The 19,578-nt window shown below is 50.6% G+C and overlaps 1 protein-coding gene across 1 annotated transcript in view; it reads right to left on the bottom strand.

The window, feature by feature from the left end:
* Positions 1-19,578, bottom strand: part of Inr-2 (insulin-like receptor-like) — a 74,328-nt gene that overhangs the window by 40,327 nt on the left and 14,423 nt on the right. Inside the window, exon 2 of the mRNA XM_076820681.1 lies at positions 470-1,869. Coding sequence (XP_076676796.1) covers positions 470-1,085 — 616 coding nt within the window. The 5' untranslated portion in view covers positions 1,086-1,869. The remainder of the gene's footprint in view (positions 1-469; positions 1,870-19,578) is intronic.

A 19,578-nucleotide genomic window follows, 5' to 3' on the forward strand; every position in this document is an offset into this window, starting at 1 on the left:
CCCTCGCCCGGAAACGCGAGGCATCTGCCGATGATTCGATTCGGTGTATCGGCTAATGATCTTAATGGGCCCTCGTTCGGCGCTCACTTACCAATTAGCGAGTTATTGCGCCGGGCCACGGTAATTTATTAACGCCCGGGTTATCGATCGCGGGAGCGTATCCTTCGGGTGAACATTTCTTCAAAAGGGGGTGGGACTCTTTAAATTCTCGCTCTGTAGCTTGAAACGTTCCGGCCGTGTTCCCGTTTCGTCGCAAAATGCACGGACACGGAACGAATCAAGGAAACATCTAATGGCGTTTTCCGCAGCCCGACCACGTTGAAGCCATACCAACTGTAATTAATACGCAACGTGGGATGGAAATTAATTTCCTCAGCTTTACGGTTCGCTTTGCGGGCCGCGAGATTCGCGAGGGAAGCTCGTGAATCCGGTCGTTGGATCGCGATCGAAAGAATAGATCTGGACTCACCTCCGTCTTCTTTGGCGGAACTCCTCGACGTCCCTTTCTGAGGATCCGCGAGGGCGGGGAACAAGAGTACCGATAGGAACAAAATCGTCCAGGCCAGCATTTGCCTCTGGGTCGTCCAGCGAAACGGTCTGCCAAGGGGCGGGCTCCACCGCACCACGCTCGAAGCGCAGCTGGAGCTCGAGGAAGCGGCGCGCTCCACCGCCCTCGAGAGGCTGATGGCTCGGTCGGCGTCGCGACGCGGTCTACTCTGCTCGCGGCCCATTGTCGGCGTGGAGGACGGCGGCCGGTCGCAGCTGCCGCGAAGACGGTCGCAGAGGTCGCAGTGGGTGATCTGGTTCGGTGTTGCCGAGGAGGAGGAGAGAGAATGGGACGGGTCGGCATGCTCGGGAGCGACGCGAGTCGACGGACAATGCCGGTGGCAGGCGGTGCTGGTGAGGGCAGCGTTGCGGCAAGCGATAGCCGTCGAGAGAGTAGTGGCGTCGGCCATGGCGACCACGGTGCCAGTGGTCGCGATATTTGAACGGCGAATGGAGGTCGTCGTAGAAAGCTTCGGAGGTGGTGCGCCGTCCTCGAACGCTGCGCTACCGAGCCTGCGCGTGCACCACGCTGACTTCATGCTTTCCGTTCCTCGGTCGCCAGAGAGATCTACCCCGCGATCTTCTCTCGTCGCTACGATCACCGTGCGCTGGTCAAAAGCTCGGGGCACCCTCCAGGGTCTCCTCTCGCAGGAATCGCTCCAGGGGTCTAGTCGTACTCGAGCGACTCCTTCGCCCTGTCGCTCATCTTCCTCGGTACCGAGTCTGCCTTCCGGTGTCTCGCCGTGGGTCCGACAAACGTTTCCGATCGAAGCTACTGTCCTCGAGACCGGGTCGATTCAAGAGGAGCAGCTGATCGATGTACCCTGGATGGTCGGAACCGATGACATGCTCGGTGCTGGCGCGTGGTCCTGGTGAGCGAGACCGAGCCCTCCTATCAGTCGGTCCAGGTTGAAGGACAATGCCGATCGGTCGGTGAATCAAGCGACGCCATCGAGCGGTCCGCTCGCTAGCTCGCTCGCGCGCGCACTGTCCCTCGCGATCTTCGAGTGCAACTCACGACCGATCAATCTGCTCGCGCTGTATATTAAATCCTGCCGCGAACGGTCCGTGCACTTTCTTCCTCTTCGTCTCCTTCTTCGTCTTCTCGTTACGGTCATGCCACGTCGCGCAATCCACGTTCGAGATACGGGCCGCGCATCTTCCTACCCGTCACGATGATTTTTACCGCGCCGTCTATTTCTCTCCTCCTTATTCGCGGCCTCTCTCCTCCACGGGACCAGAGGGTCCGCGAAACTTCTCGCCCAGCACCAGACGAACGGAGATCCTTCGCGCCTGTGCCCTCCTCCCAGGTCACTCGTGATCCTGCAAGCAAAAAATCAGTCAAAAATGAATCATTCAAGCCGTGGACAGACGAGGATCGTCCTCTAACTCTACGCGGGAAATTTCTCTGGCTATTTATATTTACCCGCTCTTCCGAGCAAACTCTGAAACGCGTGGGCGGATAACGGACGGCTAGATTGCCCGGTGATATTTAACCGGGGCCTTATGTAGGGGAGACCGGGGTAAAGTGAACCTCGGGGTAAAATTAGCTTCCTTAATTTGTTCTTTAACGATAGAATATATTTACAAGTTTGGGTGACGTAGTAAATGTATGTAATATAAGGATGATAATTATGCACCTTCAGATATCGAAAAATGTAAATTCGTTTAAAAAATTAGAAATTAATTTTTAGAGACTTCCGATTGGTTTTCTTTGCCATTTCGCTTTTCGGATAAATGAGTCATAAATGTGTTATTTTAACTCCAAATTTGTTCTGCGTGTTTAAAACAAGCTTGTAGACATACGCATACACGCGTTTGCGAAAACATTAAGCCTAACATTATTAAATAATTAATTTTCCACTGAGTACATATTCGGGGTAAAGTGACGGGGGTAAACTGAGCTGCAAATGGCTGCTAAGAACCGATGCACAAGTGTGCTCAATATCCTAACCTGTCAGCTGACTAGAAAACCACGCGGCGTGGTGGAACAGAAACTAATAAAAAAAAATTAAAAATCAGTCACAGTTTTTGACAACCACGGTGCAAAAAAGCCAGAAGCTGCCGTACTAAACATATCATTCCAGCGCAAGGGGTTAATATTTACCTATATATCCTTAATTAAACTTTTTATTTCTTTTTTCTTGTTCTTAGTTCTTTTTTTATACTCTAAATTTATTTTAAGTATTGCTATTCGTCATTTATCAACAGTAATGTTTAAATTACATTATAAATCTATTTCCACGCATTTTTATCGAAAGGGAAAAATTTTATTCGACTTCAAACCTTTTCGGGCTCACTTTACCTCGGTCTCCCCTACTCCGCTATTTACACTTGCCAGTGTAAATACAAGGAAACAGGTTATTGATTGAATTTTATCCCCGAAAACTGCAATAGTTAAAATAGCCCCGAGCGCAGCTGGGGCCACGCGCGATCTAATCCAGCCGACAGCTGTTTATCTAGTCTTGAACCCTTTCTTACCCTCGAGCACATTCCTCCCAAACATTTCGATACATCAATTCACCAATCGAACGATCTGTGATCTGCGTCGCGGGACACGAGTACGCTGCACGGATAAAGCTTGTTGGGAACGCTAAAATCCCAGCTCCGTTGCCACGACCGGGGTGTCGGACATAATCGGCTAATGAAATGAGTGACACCTTTTGTCCAATTCGCAACGGTCCTTCTTAACTCGAAAGGTGAAGCGTGACGGTGTTCAGCCGCGCAATTACGGTCGTTAAAGGGACACGGTGCAGCGTCATTTCCGGGGCGGCTCGCGAAAAACGTCGGGGGCGGGTGTAGTCGAGCCGAAAAATCGCTTCTTGGCAGAGTCGGGTCGGATTGCGAAGCGGCTGGGAACGCGGTGAGACGAACCGGTCGATTTTTCTGCACAACCGAAGGCAATCGGGTTCCTCCTATATTTCCTCCGTACGACCCGGGAATGTCGAGCAAGTAATATTCCCGCCTGGTGTCGAACGGTCCGCGAAAGCTGTCTCGACCTCCTCTTTCCACGGTGAATAAAATTTCTATGTCCCCATCGCCCCTCCTCCCCGCTCAACTAAAGTAATTTCCACGGGAGGGTCGCCGCGTCCACCTATTGCCATCAGAGCGATGCGCCTTTTTCCGGGAAAAAGTTTCCCGGCATCATTCGGAAAGCGATGGAGACACGAGACATTGGCGGTGCGTCCCTCTGCGAGGGGCACGACCGGGGTCGCCATTATGGGGAGAAGTGGGAGAATGTCTGGGCTCCTCGAGCTTCCATTGCTGGATGCTCGCGACGACTTGCGACCGCGCGTGCAGACTCGCCGCCGCGCTTAGAGCCAGAGACGATCTAATATTAGGTCCACTGTACCGTGAAATCGTCACTGCGTTTCCGCGACGTCTCCCCCGTCCCCTGAATACCGTCCTTTGACGTTTCCGTTTGCCCGGGGATCCGTAATTAATAATCAAACGAGTCCGTCTTTCATGGAAACATTATCTGCCCGCCGAAACGAAAGGGAAACCGGTTCGCCGGCAAACGAAATCGTATCCCCCCCCCACCCTCGCCTGAGTATAAAACCGCGTCGAGCGAATCCAAGTTTCGCGTGGGCCCACAGGGTGATTGTAAAATATTCGGCCAGGCAGAACGCGCTGCCAGCGGAATCGGCGGACAGCCAGCGGGCCAAGCTCGGGGCATTTTCTACTTTGCGCCGAGGCTGGACTCGCGAGGAATGTCCATTCACTGGCCGCGGTTCCCACGGTCCGCGTAATTGTTCGCGATCGCTTGGACGGAACGGAGCACGTCAATTGGATCGTTCATAGATCGACGCGAAATCCCGACGAGCGAGGATATTATGGGAGTGTTCTGCCTTGCCGCGTCTACTTGCCAGGCTGTGTAATTCAACGCTGATCACCACCTAAGTAGTGTCTCGCTGAGGAGCGGGCTCGTTTCTCGGTGGATCGGAGGAGGAAGCAGCGAGAGACCTCGGGCCATGGGAACGCGGAGCTCCTCGAGTCTGACACCTCGGAACGTCATCAATAACGTGCATGCCCATTACGGGGATCGGAATTGCATTAGCAGAGCGGCAGAATGCCGGGGCCCGCCGCTCTCGCAGGGAGCACGAGTGCTCGTTCTCTCGTTAAGTAGCTCGGTAAACAGGGCAGCCGTCTACGGTCGCGTGCTGTGTAAAACACCGTTCTGGTTACCATGACACTCGGGTTAAGTAACGTGATTCGATTGAAGGTGCATTTTTCTTCCTAACGAGCGATAATTGATTTATTGCGTATGAAGGGGTCAGCCGGGCCGTATACGCGGTAGCACGCGCCCTGGTACCGACCGATCCGCTCGATTAAATCTCCGCCGTCCCCGCCGCCGCGCCTCTTCTTACCGCGACGACGACCGATAACCCACCCACCGAACCGTCCGCGTCCAATTGTCCACGTCTCCGTGCAATAACCTCCCCCGAAACGGCCCATTTGGAATCGATTCGACTCCGACTTCTTTCAGCCGACATAGGCTCGCGGAGAAGCTGCTTTCTTCCACCCTCGTGTCGACGAACCCTGCGTCCTCTGCAACTGTCGGTCGAAAGCCTGTGTCTACTTGCTGGCAGATATGTCGCAGAGTTTGCCAAAGCAAAGACACTCGGTGCGTCGGGGTGAGCCGGCGAAAGTGGGAAATTCAGGAGTGAGGATCGATGGAGGCTGTCTACGACGCCTACAGTTTAGCACTGCGCGCATTTATCAATGGGCATAACGGGAAGCGAGCGGGAGGCGCGAGGAGCGAGACACGACGCTACTCACGACCCTAACCGAGACTCGAGTGTTTATTTTCCCACGTTTTTTCGACAGCCTTGTTTACTCAACGCCTCGGTGGTTCCACTGACTTCTCTTATTTCGCTGGCCACGCAGGGCGCGAGTGGAGGAGATATAGGGAAGTGGGTCAAACAGACACGCACGCCTAGGGTGCCGAGACAAGGATGACAGAAAAAACGTGGGAAAAATAAGGAGCGGAGGCTCGCATAGGGTCGTGTGCTTTGTGGTGTTTCTCTCTGGCGTTCAACTCTCATTCGTCCCATTGACGAATGCATGGTATATACTTTAATGTGGAACGCCGTGGTTCCGTGCCTTTATACCTTTGTACCTTGATCGGTGCTGTATTTGTGCGACTATCGAATGTACTATCTGCCATCGTGTATACGTACTTCTAAAGTTAATTGAACAAGAGCCTCGTGTCTACACGGGCAGTGATTTGATTCGAAAGATCACTGATGAGTGAGGAATGGGCCAGGAATGCAGGCACTGATAGTTCCTAGGAAAAATGCGCGAGGCGAGATAGTTTAGGATTAGTCATCGACTGCGAACAGTGGCGCATCCAGACGGGGGCCAAGGAGCCCTGTCACCCCACAAAGGAAAAGGAAAAGGAAAAGGAAAAGGAAAAGGAAAAGGAAAAGGAAAAGGAAAGAGGAGATTAATGTAACCACGACTGAAGTAATTCGAGAGCTTCGTAGGTAATAAAAAAAATTTAAAAATCAAAACCGACTGCAGAAAAGTAAAAATGCACTAAAAAGTAAAAAATATTTTTTTTTACTTATTTAATCTATGACTCTCAAAGACAAAATTTTTTATTGCACCCTAACGTGGGTATCAATAAATGCCAAAAATACTTTTTCGGATATGTGATAACCTCTTCTTGTAAAAAATTCATAAAGATCGCTTATTTTCAAACGAAACAAGCGCTGGGAGCAACGGCCATTTAGAAGTAAGAAGACAGTGGATCGCTGTGTAAAAAGTGAATTGGAGGACTTTACGTGCGCGCGGTGACCTACTGCGGAGCCACCGTGTATGTACGTGTGAATGCACAAGAGAGTTGTGTCGCGCCGGGAGAAGTCGACGTGCAGTTTACTGAAGTGGCAAAGTGCAAAGAACGAGGAAGGGCGCGTGGATGGAGAAGTTACGGATTTTACAGCCGTGAACAAGTACGAGGAGTTAAAAAGTGGCGCGGTTGTAGCTGGTGTTCTCAAACGCGGACCGAACCGGATCGATTCCTTCTGCCTGGCCTCAGAAGACCATCCTTCGGGAAATGTGGGTACATAAAAGGAGGGAAGGACAAACTCGTACGTCTCTAGTCGCGAAGAGATGAACGAGGGGTCGTCGACCAAGGTCTACGCAATCAAGAGGCCTGCGCAACGTGGTCCATGGGGCAGCAGCCCACCTCATCTTCATTCGCAGTTGTCTTCGCAAGGGACGAGCTTCGAAAACGTCTCCCGTTTCAAGCATCAGGAGAACAGTCGGATCGGATTGACCGTAGCGGAAACAGACGATCTGTCGCGCTTTCGATCCAGCGTCGCGACGCGCTCCCACCTGTCTGTGTGCATGGTCGAGCAGGAGCACCGAATGCATCGAGTGCATCCAGTGCAACGTCAACGAATGGCTGATAGCGTGCGAAGGGCGAGAGAGGAGGAACGCGTGGACGGCTATCGGTTGGAGGAGTGGGCGGAGGGGGTTGCAGCGACAGTCATGTATGTACTCTCTCGGTAGGGGAAGGGGGGGGAGGGCGAAGGCTCGGGCCGAAAGGGGGAGGTAGCAGGCTGCAGGCTTCATTCACCACACGGCTACGTTCTACTAGGAAGTGTTTGTGCTCGCGTTTGCCGCTCCGTTCTACGTTTATCTGCCCCTCCCCTCGAGCCCGGCACACCATGCACAGCTGTCTCTGTCCACCAGAGTCTCTGTCCGCGCGTATCACCTGTCACGTCGCACGCAATCACACCGAGCGCCGACAATGTAATCGTTTGTCCGTGGATCTCAGTCGCCGAGAGTCCACGGCAATACAGCGAGTTTGCTCTCCCCTTTAGCGACAACGGCGCCCCTTCTTCCGAAGACGATACAAAGTTGCACGACTCGGCTCACTTCTATGGCGAGCGCAACGACGCGCTCAGCAAAGTGGCGCAGCAGAGAGGAGTCATAGCCGGACGGAGCCTCGCAGTTCCCCCGTTTATTTTTTCGCCAGGCGGCACTGTATTTTTAGTCCGGCGGTTAGTCGCGCGAGGTAACGACCTCCGCGGGTATAAACAACGTCTTACGCATCGCGATCACCTACACCAGCCGGTCCCACGGCCTAGAATCGAGGCCTTATTCGCGCATTCCATCGGTCGACGTGTCCCTCCCGTAAAAATAGAATACAGGGGTGAATTGTGCCCGTGCAGCGTACCGAAAGCACAGCTCGAGCCCGTCGCGCGGACATGAAGGTTAGAAAGGAAGCTACGAAGCGGCAGGAACAAGGAGAGAGACGGACGAAGAGGGGAGCAAGTAGAATTAGACGGCCGCAGGCTCTTTTCCTTTTATTCCATCGGCCATTGGCCATCGTCTGTGTTATGACGCATCAGGCTAGCCTCCGCAGCGTCTTTTTCTCACGCAACGCGTGTCTGGCTGCGAGCAGGAGAAGCGGTTTGAGTGGGAGAAGATGATTGGTACAGTAAATCCTCGTTACGAGCCCGACGAACGGAGCTGGCGGCGGGCTCGTAGCGCGTTGTGGACACTGTTACAGTGGCGCCAGCGAGAAAACACGAGAGCGAGCGAGAGGAAACGAAAGAGCGTCGCTCGTTCCCGAGTCTCCCCACTCTCGTCCGAAGGATTCCAAGAAATGGTGGGGATAGTCGCCGGCTTTAAACGCGTGGTAGGAACGGGATCATAACAAAGATTTACTGTACTCCTTTCCGCGGCGCGTCCTTCGGCTCTCTTCTCCTCGTATCCTCCCTCCTTAGTCCAGCGAAATTAGACGGAAATCTGCCCCATCTATGGAATAATTTCCATCAAGCTGAATTTTTGTGTGGGCCTTTACTTGATCGTTTTAAACAATATGTCAATAGTCCCCATCGATGCTTTTCGCGAATATCTCGTTATCTAGCAGTTTTGCGAGAAAAATAGTTATTATACAATTTATAGCCTAGGAAATTCTCTACAAAAAAGATACTATGAGTTTTTTCGTAGGAGTAACCATTTTCATGTGTGACGAGTTACCAAGATTCAACCCCCATACATTTGACAAGCGAAGATCCCGAATCCTGCAATTCAAAAAATTATGGAACTCTGTAAATATATAGGGGATGTCTTCCTGAATACGACGCAATTTTGTTTGCTGCCCAAATTCACTCTAAGGGTGTGAAATTGACCCCTGGATATCCGAGTTTTTTTTTCGATTTTGTGTTATAACTCGCGAACCGTAAGAACTGTAAGAACTATAATTTACCAAATGATAGTCCTAAATAAAAGATGTAACTTTCTCCTGAACACCTTTTTTCTATCTCCTACAGTTCGCGAGTAATAATACAAAATAAAAAAATTCTCAGGGATCAATTTCACCTCCTTAGAGTGACTTTGGGCAGGAAACAAAATTGCGTTGTACTCAGGTGGACATCCGCTACATATTTACAGAGTTTCATAATTTTTTTGAATTTCCAGATTCGAGATCTTCCCTTGTCAAAAGTATAGAGGGTTGAAACATAGTAACCCGAGATGCATGAAAATGGTTACTCCTACGAAAAAAACTCATAGGACCTTTTTTGCAGAGAATTTCCTCGGCTATAAATTGTATAATAACTATTTTTCTCGCAAAACTGCTAGCTAACGAGAAATTCGCGAAAAACTGTTATTACTTTTTTCAACCCTCTGTAAAATATTTAGCGCCGGTCGGATCGATTGGGACTTTTGACATATTGTTTAAAACAACCAAATAAACGCCCATACCAAAATCCAGCTTGGTGGGATTTATTCCGAAGGCAGATCCTAATTTCACTGGACTACCTCGTCTCTTCACTCTCGGGTAGCTCCTTCTTCCTCGATCCAGCGAGTCGAGTGTGTAGCCAATCGGCAGCGAGGACCGCGCACGCTTCCAGCGAACGCGACGCGACGCAGTAGTAAATGCACCGATCTCCTCGAGAGTGCTGCGGTCTGCATTCACGCATTCCTAAGTCGCTGGCTACCGACCACGGGCACGACGAGGACAAAAGACGAAGACGACGACTGAGCCGCCACAATTCCTTTTGGTCGGTTGGTAGCGAGCTTAGCTCGCGTCGCGTGTCCCTTTTTGTCTGGCTGGGCTCCTCTCACGGCGCGGCGGCCTGCATTCGCGCACGCCACGCGCGTTCTATCTTCGAACGCATCCCACCGAGCCGTTCCTTGGCTTCTGTTTGCCCCGCTAGTCGAGCTACCCGAGGAGCTTTCTCCCTTCGGTTTGCTGTCTTTTTCGCTCTACATCGCTGGCTCCACGAGGCAATGTAAACTCCGTTGCGCGCTCCACGCGCGGAACTTTCCTGCAGCCTCGTCGTCCCGTTTCCCTTCATCTTCTTCTTCTTCTTCGAATGAATTTGCATAGCGCTTGCGCCGTGCGCGCTGCAGAGCCGACTTCTTCTCGTCCCCCTACGGGCCGGGCTGCTGTTCGACGTTACGCTGGCGCTGTTGCTTTGTTTCAGACGGAAATTTCAACGCGCTAGCCGTGCAACACTTCTAGCGCACTCTCCATCGTCCGTCATTGACGTGGGAACGCGCTAGCAACTAGAAATGAGCGTTCAACCCTAAAGAAACAGTCCCGCCGCATTCCAGGAGCGTGCTTCGTTATCGCGGTTTCCGGGGTGAGGTTCGAGTGACTCGACCATGCAATTACGTCGCTGTTCTCCCCTCTCACCCTCCCGAAACACGGGGCATAGATAGTTTTATTACGACTCGTTACGGGTCCGCTTGTTTTGAAAGCTAGAGTGCCACGGGCGATAAAGGCCAACGTAATGAGATATAATGCCAGTCTCGAGTGGCGGCAAACACAACCGACGCCTCTTATCATTGTGCAAATAACATTACGCGAGAGCTCCGCAGAGGTATGCGCGTGTACGCGCGCGCAAGTCCTCCCTTCGTCGAATTCCTCGACCACCCTGTGTCCAATTATTCCATTCTTAATACCCCTCGAAAGATATCGCTCTTTACAAGCCCCAGCGTTGGAAAACACTGCCACTAATCTGCACTAAAAGCAAAGAAAGAAAGAAAAAAGGCAGCACAACGTTGCGTGTAGCGATTCCGTGCCCCGATCCGCGTGGTCGGCTCCTGACTCGGTGCACGGGTCAGGGGCCATATGGGTCAAAAGCATCCTGTCCCATATCGACAACCGGGCGCGTGCACGTGTCGGGAGCACCCCGTGCAGCCAATTACGCGGCGAACGCTAGGAAAAACGGTCGGTACCGTAGGATCGATACATCGGGAGCATCGGTGGCATTGCACAGGGGGAAACGTAAACGAGGTCGAGTAATTTTCGATAGCGTCAGGGTCTCGCCCACGGCTCTGCGTTTCGAAGGCTTCGCGGGACGCGGCTCTCGGGCAAAGCGATCCCACGTTGTCAATACGGGGATCCGTCGGGCGGTGCGTAAACCGTGAAACGCGGCCGTGCCTCGCGTCCATCTCCCGTTCAATGAACCCCGCGCGCGCGTTTCGTCGCGTCCCAAACTTTCGTCTACGTCCCGTTTCGCGCCGGCACCCACGTGAGAACCACTGAAACCGTGCGAAGTCGCTTTGCTCGCGCGAGCTCGGGGCCAATCGCCCGCGCTCGGGGCCGGTCGCCCCGTCTCGCCGGTTTTCGGCCCCGCTCCGACGCCAGTGCTGCGTCGCGGGAAAAATTCGAACGTCGCCTTCTCGGGCGGACCGCCGCCGCGATACACCGCGACGGCGACGACAAACGAATAAATTAAAGGCTCCCACGGACCAACGCGAATATTCGCGGCGGCGGCGGATCGGATAAGGCTGCCCATAAGCAGCGACGTATAAAAAACTGCTGAACCGCGGCGGATCAGCAGTTTTTAAACGATTTTATTCAGCTTCGATCCTCTGTTTGTATGTTTGTACGGTTCAAATCTGGCAAATCAAAGTTAACCCACTTCCAACTGTCCAAATGTCTTGAAACTTTGCAGGCGTGCGTAGTTTGGATGACAATACAATATTTAAAAAAAAAATTAACTTGTGGGGGTGAAAAAATTACCTAGTCATCAATAAATGTAACCCATAACCACGAATTCAAACGACTTGAAATGAGCCACTTGCATTCTTTACGAGAACGACAAAAAGCTGCTGCGTTCGGGACGCTAGTCGCATCGGGATTACCGAAAATACACAATTTATCAAGAAATGATACGTCACGTAGGGTAAACGCACCAATAAATGAGCATTCAAGGCTAATGAATGAACACTTTTATAAAATTATGTTTGCTGCAAAAATTGCACGTGCTGCAAAAATTGTTTGGATATGAAGCAAGAAATTAAAAGAAGTTTCTAATCAATTAGTTGCTTATTTTAATAACTTATTTTACTCATTTTAATATAAAATGTCCATTCACTGGTACGTGTTCATTTATTGGTACATCCACCCTACCTATGTACGAATAGTAAAACTAAAACTTTGCAGGCGTTCGTAGTATATCACCATCGAAATTGTAGCACAAGAGAAGAATTATTTTTTAGTCTTTAGTGCATTTTAATTTAGTTTTTACTACATTTTTAATAAAATCGTTTGACATAAAAAATTTTTTTTATACGTGGCTACTTACGGGCAGCCTTATTTGATCCGCGGCGGATGCGCTGCCGCTGCGAATATTCGCGTTGGTTTGGGGGAGCCTTTAATCGGAATTGATTCCAACGGAACCTGGCAACCGGTGTCTCCGCGCGATTAAGCTGGGACTAACGAAGTCGAAAGCTGCTATCCGAGAAACCCGCTGCAACCGGAAGAAAGCTGGGATCGGTAGCGCGGCTGGAATTCGAGGCTGTACAACTTTCATAGACGAAAGGGTAGAAAATCACGTCGCCCGTGGAATGATGCGACAGCAATGCTCTCTTTGAGCGTTGAAAGCACCTGCGGGAGATTAAAAATGTATCCATCGCACAACTCCGGTTTCACGCAGGCCGTAGATTGACTCGAGTGGATCCCCCATTCTGGTGGTAACGAGAAATTATCGGGAAACAATGGGAACAGGCTCCCGTCATCCGTGAAGATCCGTTCGATCAGGCGGGGTCGGAGGCACTCCATTGAGAGCCACTGGTCTGTAAGGGTGGTTGAGTGAACCAGGGCGTGGGTGGATTACGCGACTGGTGGGAGAAGCGAGGAAGTATGATACTACGCCGCAGTGTAAGGGGTGGTGGATCGATGCCGACCAAAACATTGCCACATGCCCAGCGCAAACGCTCTCCTCCGCGCTCCCTAACGCAATTCCGAGGCTAGAATCCGTTTTCCAAACGCGATTACGCGAATGGCGTTAGCGCTGCCCTACCGCGCACCTGCAGGCCCAGTTAAACGGCATTTCGGAGTAAAAAATAGATAGATTCAAACCTAAGATTACAGTGGAGCGTCGATTATCCAAACTACTTGGAACCGAGGTGGTTCGGAAAATCCAATTGTTCCGAGAATGAATTATGCGTGTACTTACCCAGTTTATAACTGTAATTCGAAATGTAATTTATATTATGCAAACTATATACTGTACGATACAAATTATTATATACTTCCAGGAAGCGATGGGGATAACGACGATGCGGCACTGGTTCGGATAATTGACGCTCCACCGTACTAAGTACCATTGCAAATCGCCTGCTAAAAAAGCGTTGGGTGAGTCTACTCCTCGATTACCTAAAGGATGACACGATCCACAAACTTCTTAATCTCCCGGTGAAAAGACTCCGCGTGCCCGAACGACGGAGCAGAGCGCAGACGTCGCAAAGCTTCTTCCACGGTACGCAAACTGGCGCGCAATTCCTTTTGCTGGTCGTTAAATCGTTTCAACGAGCGTCATTCTGCCCCATTATCCGGCAATCCCTTCAACCGGTCCAATTATTTAATAGCGTTCCACGGAGTGAAAATCCATTCCTCGTCTGCGGCGCGCCGCGGAGTCCCGGCTGCCTCCGCGTAAACGGAGAATTAGGTAGCCTGCGGTGAGTTCGCGATGACTGAGCGCCGAAGAATCCCCGGTTTCAAAATCTGTCGCGGCGGGCGCTCGCGCCAATAGTAGCCGATTAAGGAATCGTAACGTCGCGCGTTACGTAACCCTCGGCGGTATCGGCTGTGCCGTATTGTTGTATGGACGCGTGTCAAGGCGACGCCACGCCGCGGAACAATATCCGGATAATGGGCTCCTGATACCCAGCGACAACAAAGAGAGCGCGTACAGAACGTAACGAGCGACGACACACGGACAGTCTGACCAAAGGGCGAGCATTATGTAAATTCAATCGAATCTCGGGGGTGTTTGCAAGCTCGTCCCGGCTGACGTTTACTCCTCCTTCGGTGGATCTAAATTCGTTCTGGATGAGTACTGGAAGATCCCAGGCGCTGGGTTATCGTAGATCCCCAAAGTTCTGAATGGAACGTAGTAGAAGTTGTGTACACAGCTAGTTTGAAGTGGGCAGTCGCGATACCCTTCCCACGGGGACCGATAAAGCGCGTGTACATACGCACGCGTTCCAGGAAGGGAGCTTTGGAAATGAGTTATCGTTTGGCAGTTCGCGTGAATCGTACGGAATCCAGCTTATCACAGGCCTAATTTCAAAACAGTGGAAAACTGTGCTCGAGTGGAGGAGCAGGGCTCTAGGAATTGTAGAACTGTGCCTTAAATGTAAGGTAAATGTCCCAATACATGGACACGTCCCAGTACCTGGACACTAGTGTAAATAATAGATACTGATTATTACATTTAATATTCGCTTTATTCATAAATAAATATTTAATTAAATATATTCATATTTTTTAGTAAACTTGTAACACTCGTAGTAAAAATAAATTTTCTTAAACTCTCCAGTTTACAGGATTTTAATATTGCTCTTATCTGATTTGCTAAACAGTCTCTACTTTTTCTTAAGCGAATATTATTAATAATGTTTAGTATATTGGTACAACTAATACATTTTTAGAAAAATGGTACCTTGTAGTATTATTTTTTTATTGGAAGATTAAAATTAAAGTTCGTGTTAGCTTTTTATTCGCGTGTCTATCTACTGGTACAGTGAAATCCCGGAACGGCCATAAATCTGACCATGTATGAAAACGAGTTATTGTTGACACAATATTAAAATCATTATTTAACACTTTAGCAATTATTACTTTGCATTCTCATTATCTTGTTTTAATGATAATATTCAATTGAATATTCATGTGTAAAATTCGCGTGTCATACACGAATACACAACCTTAAAATTAGTCATTGAATAATAGATTGTTTTTACTCAAGTTTGTTTACTGATTTGAATAAATTACTTAGACAGGAAAAATATGCCAATAGGAAAAACTATTGTTGTTTTTTTTATTTAAGGTGAATGTCCCAATTTCTGCTCGTGTCCCCTTTTCTGCTCGTTTCGTATTTTTCTTATTATTATATGCGTTACGTTTGTACTATAGTTGCAACAGAATAATTCTAAATTATTTAAACATTTACGCGAGTGTTGCAACGAGCTTGGGGCAATACATACATCCGCTATTCTTCATGAGCAGAAATACGGACCGTTAGAGCATTATATATTTAATTACAAATTACAAATATTTAAAGATCTTGAAATATCTTTCTTAAATAGTTTATGAATTGGTTGATTTATTAGTAAAGAATTAATCAATTACTCTGCAAATTTTCATCACAAACAAATTCTTTACACCTTCTCTATGACGAGTTGCCTCTTAAATGAGCAGAAATTGGGACATTCACCTTAATTTCCCTAGAAAACATCCAAATTGCTGATGTTTCATCATGTGTCCAGGTAATGGGGCAGTAAAATCGGGACACCGGGACATACTAATTAATCTGTCCAGGTATTGGGCCATTGTATGGACTATGAATTTTCAATATTTTACAAAATTATTCAATCCAATAACATGTTGTTTTTTTTAATGATAAAATACACGCAGCGCCCCATGTAATTGAAAAATCGTTTTTATATAAATTGACTTGCATCGAAAGGTCGAAATCATTTTATTTCCAATAACATGTTGTTTTTTAAATGATAAAGTACACGCAGTGCCCCATGTAATTGCAAAATCGTTTTTATATAAATCGACTTGTTTGGAAAGGTCGAAATCATTTTATTTCCAATAACATGTTGTTTTTTAAATGATAAAGTACACGCAGTGCCCCATGTAATTTCAAAATCGTTTTTATATAAATCGACATGAATCGAAAGGTCGAAATCATTTTATTTTTTTACCGAGTTGACGAATTGAGACAAACGGCGACGCGATTGTATGGTAAACTGATAGACGGGAGGGGGACAAGAAAGTGGTGTAGAAAATTAGAGTGGGTAAAATACGCGGAAAACCTAATTTGTTCGATGACACTGGGGATGATCGGGGGGAATTGTCGCGCTCGTGGAAGCGGGATGCAGCGCACGCCTCGCGGTCCGTGCCGATTGTTTACGAGATCAATGCGGAATCATGGGCCGTACGAAATGCTCCATTCAACGACGAATACGCGGAGTCTGTTTCGAAGCATGCTCGATCGCGCAGGCTATTACCCAGTATGCATACCAGCGCGACAGAGGCACGCGCCCGGATGATTGGAATTGTCATTCCGCGTACGCGAACGGGAGCATCCCGTGCGTTTCTGGCTACCTTCGATCTCCGAACCTTGCCCGTCGCCCGTTTAATACCGAGTTCCTCGAAGCCCGGCTCGTCGTATCGCGTGGTCACGTGTCTGCTCGATAAATCAGGCGTCTCAGACGCCGTTGAAAGCAACTGCGATGTGTATCGATACACGCTGGAGCACAGAAGCCAGACTCGAAAGCAATGCGATTTCAGTGTTTACACGGAACTTCCATTGTCGCTTCCAGGCGCGGTGGATACGCCGCGTCGTGGAATTAGCGAGTCCAGTGGAACGGGAGAGGACGGTTGACGACGGGAAAATGGGGCGCGCTGGAGATCGGGCGTTAATCGGAGGGATCGATGGACAGCAGGCGAAAGGCTGGGAGCGATCGAGGACGCGGCACCGGCGATAGCAGCTTCTCGCATAAGCAAACGTTTCCATTGAAACTTCGCAGCCACCGAGGACGCTGAAATGCGTCAGACCTCGGTGACTGGTCTTACAAGCAGCGTCCCACGAGTCGCGCGGGCGACAGAAATAACCACGGTAGGACGAGGAGAATCGCGATTAATCGAAGCTGCAATTAACGACTCGGGACCTCTGACATCGCGAGAACTAAATTCGTCCGGTTCCATTACGCGATCGTGGCTGTTATTTCCTTGGGAAAAGGAGGTCGAGGGAAAAGCTTCGAGGGTCTTTACGTAACGTATGCCGAGTCGTGATATTTAGAGAGACCGGCCACGATAGTTTCTGGAGAAATCGATTTTTATGAATCGGCAGGAGGAGAGTCTAGCGGGTGGGTGGTTGGCTCGCGGAGGGTTAATATCCAATTATCGGGAAGCTGAGTCGGTGGACGCCGCGGGTGACGGAGACGCGACGTGGAATCGCGGGACGAGGCGCAGCGGTTTACCGCTGCCATCTCGAGGCTCTGTTCTCGTTCGAGTTTCGAAGTACGAGTGACTCCACGGCCCGCGTGCATTGACCCCCTTCACCCTCGCCTTCGTCCTCACCCTCGCCCGCTGGCGACATTCTCGTCCCTATCCCCCGACTCGATCCCAGTTTCCCCCGTTCCATCCTCATCCTCCGAGCTCCTGCCGTTCGACGCGGCGAAATGGGGATGCCCCTCTGCCTCGCGGCGCGCCCTCCAAACAATACGCATTAATAAGTGCATCGGTGGATACACGCGCCTCGTCGTCCTGCCCGGCGCATTTCCCCTTCGATTCTCGGCGGGCAAAACAAAGAGGGGGTGTGAAACACCGATTCGAAACGCGATTGCACCGCGGTAGGGGGGGGGGAGGAGCAGGCGATACTGTAAACTCCTGGGGATGTTCGCCCGGTGAATGAACTTGCTCGTGCTCCCTCTGCGTAGCGCACACGTTGCTGCGATGATGTAACGATGATAGCACTTCAAGCATATATGATCATCGGATGCTGGAGACATGATCGTGGAGATTGTCAAGGGTTAAGCTTTTCACGGCAGTATAAATAGTGAAACTGCGGTACGCTCGCGAGCTGCACCGCGTGGCGCTCGTTCGTCCTTCGGTGGTCGATTGTAATTCTTCCAAAACGGGGGATTCAATGACGGTTAACCGCAGAATTGCGTAACACCCGAGCCTACTTAGCTTTGTCGGCGAAATCGGCGCGCAGTGGTTTTAGGCGGGGCACGAGGAAACTGTACGCAAGCCCCGCGGGTTGGCGCTCCGTGCGAACCACAACACTGCCACGCCGTCTTCTAGCGAAGCGTCGTTCACGCGCGAGGCGAGGCGAGGCGGCCAGTTTTCGCGACCAGTTTCCATACTCGCGGAAAAACGCCACTAGGCTTATACGATGGCAGGGCAAGAGACAAGAATCTACCGCCGAGAGGGTAGGAAAGCTGCTCCTCGTGGATACGTACGCGTGGAGATGGTGGAGGACGCGAAGGGTCGGTGTCCTCGCTGTGTCTCTGTTGCGACGCGTCAGGCGACCTCGTGGCGGCACGTACGTTTTCGCAGGGGTCGCGGCTCGATGCACGCACACGCGCACACTTGCACACGCACTGGACGCACACGATCGGCGATAGGTATGGGCCCAGCAGGTGAAACGTCGCGCACCGAGCAACCAGGAAGAGATGGACGCACTGCCGCGTTTTCGTAGCAGCGAACTGTGACCGCGGACACCGACTGTGTCGAGGGTTGAATGCGAAGCAGCGGAGGGGTAAGAAAGTGCGCAGTAAGGAAAGGATGAGCCCCGCCCTCCAACGCCTCCACCCCCGCGTCAATCCCCACCGCCGCTCTCACCTATCGCCACTCCTCTGGCAGACTTACGCTAGCAGCTAGCATCTGGAACCCCCCCGTCTCGAGCCACCCCCGCGAGTTCCGCCGCCACTTATACTACCGTAATATTGCCGGCCAAAGCGTAGGAGCCTCCGTAGGTGGTGTTCTTGCGAGGCTTAGGGTTCACCTCGCGCGTAGGTACCTATACTTCCTCCTTTTGCGACTTTCAACATCTTCGCGCCTTGCGATCCGCATTCAGAAAATCTTACACTCTAGGGAGACTTCTAGGGAGGATCGTGTAAAGTGAAAAGTATCGACGGGGTTGACTCGATCGGGCGACTCGGTATCGGATCGGTACGCGGGATCGACGGTCCCGGTGATCGGGCGCGGTTAAAATTCAAAGTTCACTGGTGACGCATCGGGATCCAAGAAGACCGGGAACGAGTTTCGCGTTGACCTTTGGTATTCTTTACCTTCCAACGCCTTTGCGCCGCGGATTATGAGTCTTCCGCTTCCGACAACGAGCTCCGCGATCGCGTTTATCGCCTGGCGATTCTCCGCCGTCCCCTTTCTCCTCGCGTAACTTCCCCGCTTGGCGGTGAACTTTTGATAACGCGGCAATCCTGCACGGCTCAAAGATTAATGTAAAGGTCCCGTGGCGAACCTTGCTCCAACTGTTGCAATTTCTGATTTTATTAGCGCGTGAATCGGGCCATGGCGCGCTCCAAGCTTCGATGGATCCCGAGGCTCCGCTTGCCTCATCCACACCGAACGTAGTCAAAGTAGGCGAGAGACATTCTTTGGGACGCGGAGCAGTTCCTGTTTCGTCTCGACCTGGAATTCCAGAGCCGCGCGCGTTCGCCAGGGTCCGGTGAACCGTGGGAAAAGAGAGACCCTCCGCGACGCGCTTTCGGACACGATCGGCCGCTCAGCGTCTCTCCCGCTCTCTTCGTTTCCCTCCAGGGTAGCAGGGATCTATGTGTTAATAGCAGCGAGGTTTTTAAGAGGGATCCATTGCACGAAGCTTGAGGCTCTGACTCGTTGCCCGCGGTGCGAAGAAGCCTGTGCCCTTTGGCAAGACGATCGCGGCAGCTGACGACATTTTTGTCATCAATCGAGCAGGCCAATTTACAGTAGGACGCATCGTGATCGATTAGGCTCGTCACGCGAGCTTTCCGCGGTTCGTCGCACAGTGGTATATAATGACATTTTTTGTTCAA

The sequence above is a fragment of the Andrena cerasifolii genome, chromosome 9 (assembly GCF_050908995.1).
Source record: "Andrena cerasifolii isolate SP2316 chromosome 9, iyAndCera1_principal, whole genome shotgun sequence".
NCBI classification, from domain to species: domain Eukaryota; kingdom Metazoa; phylum Arthropoda; class Insecta; order Hymenoptera; family Andrenidae; genus Andrena; species Andrena cerasifolii.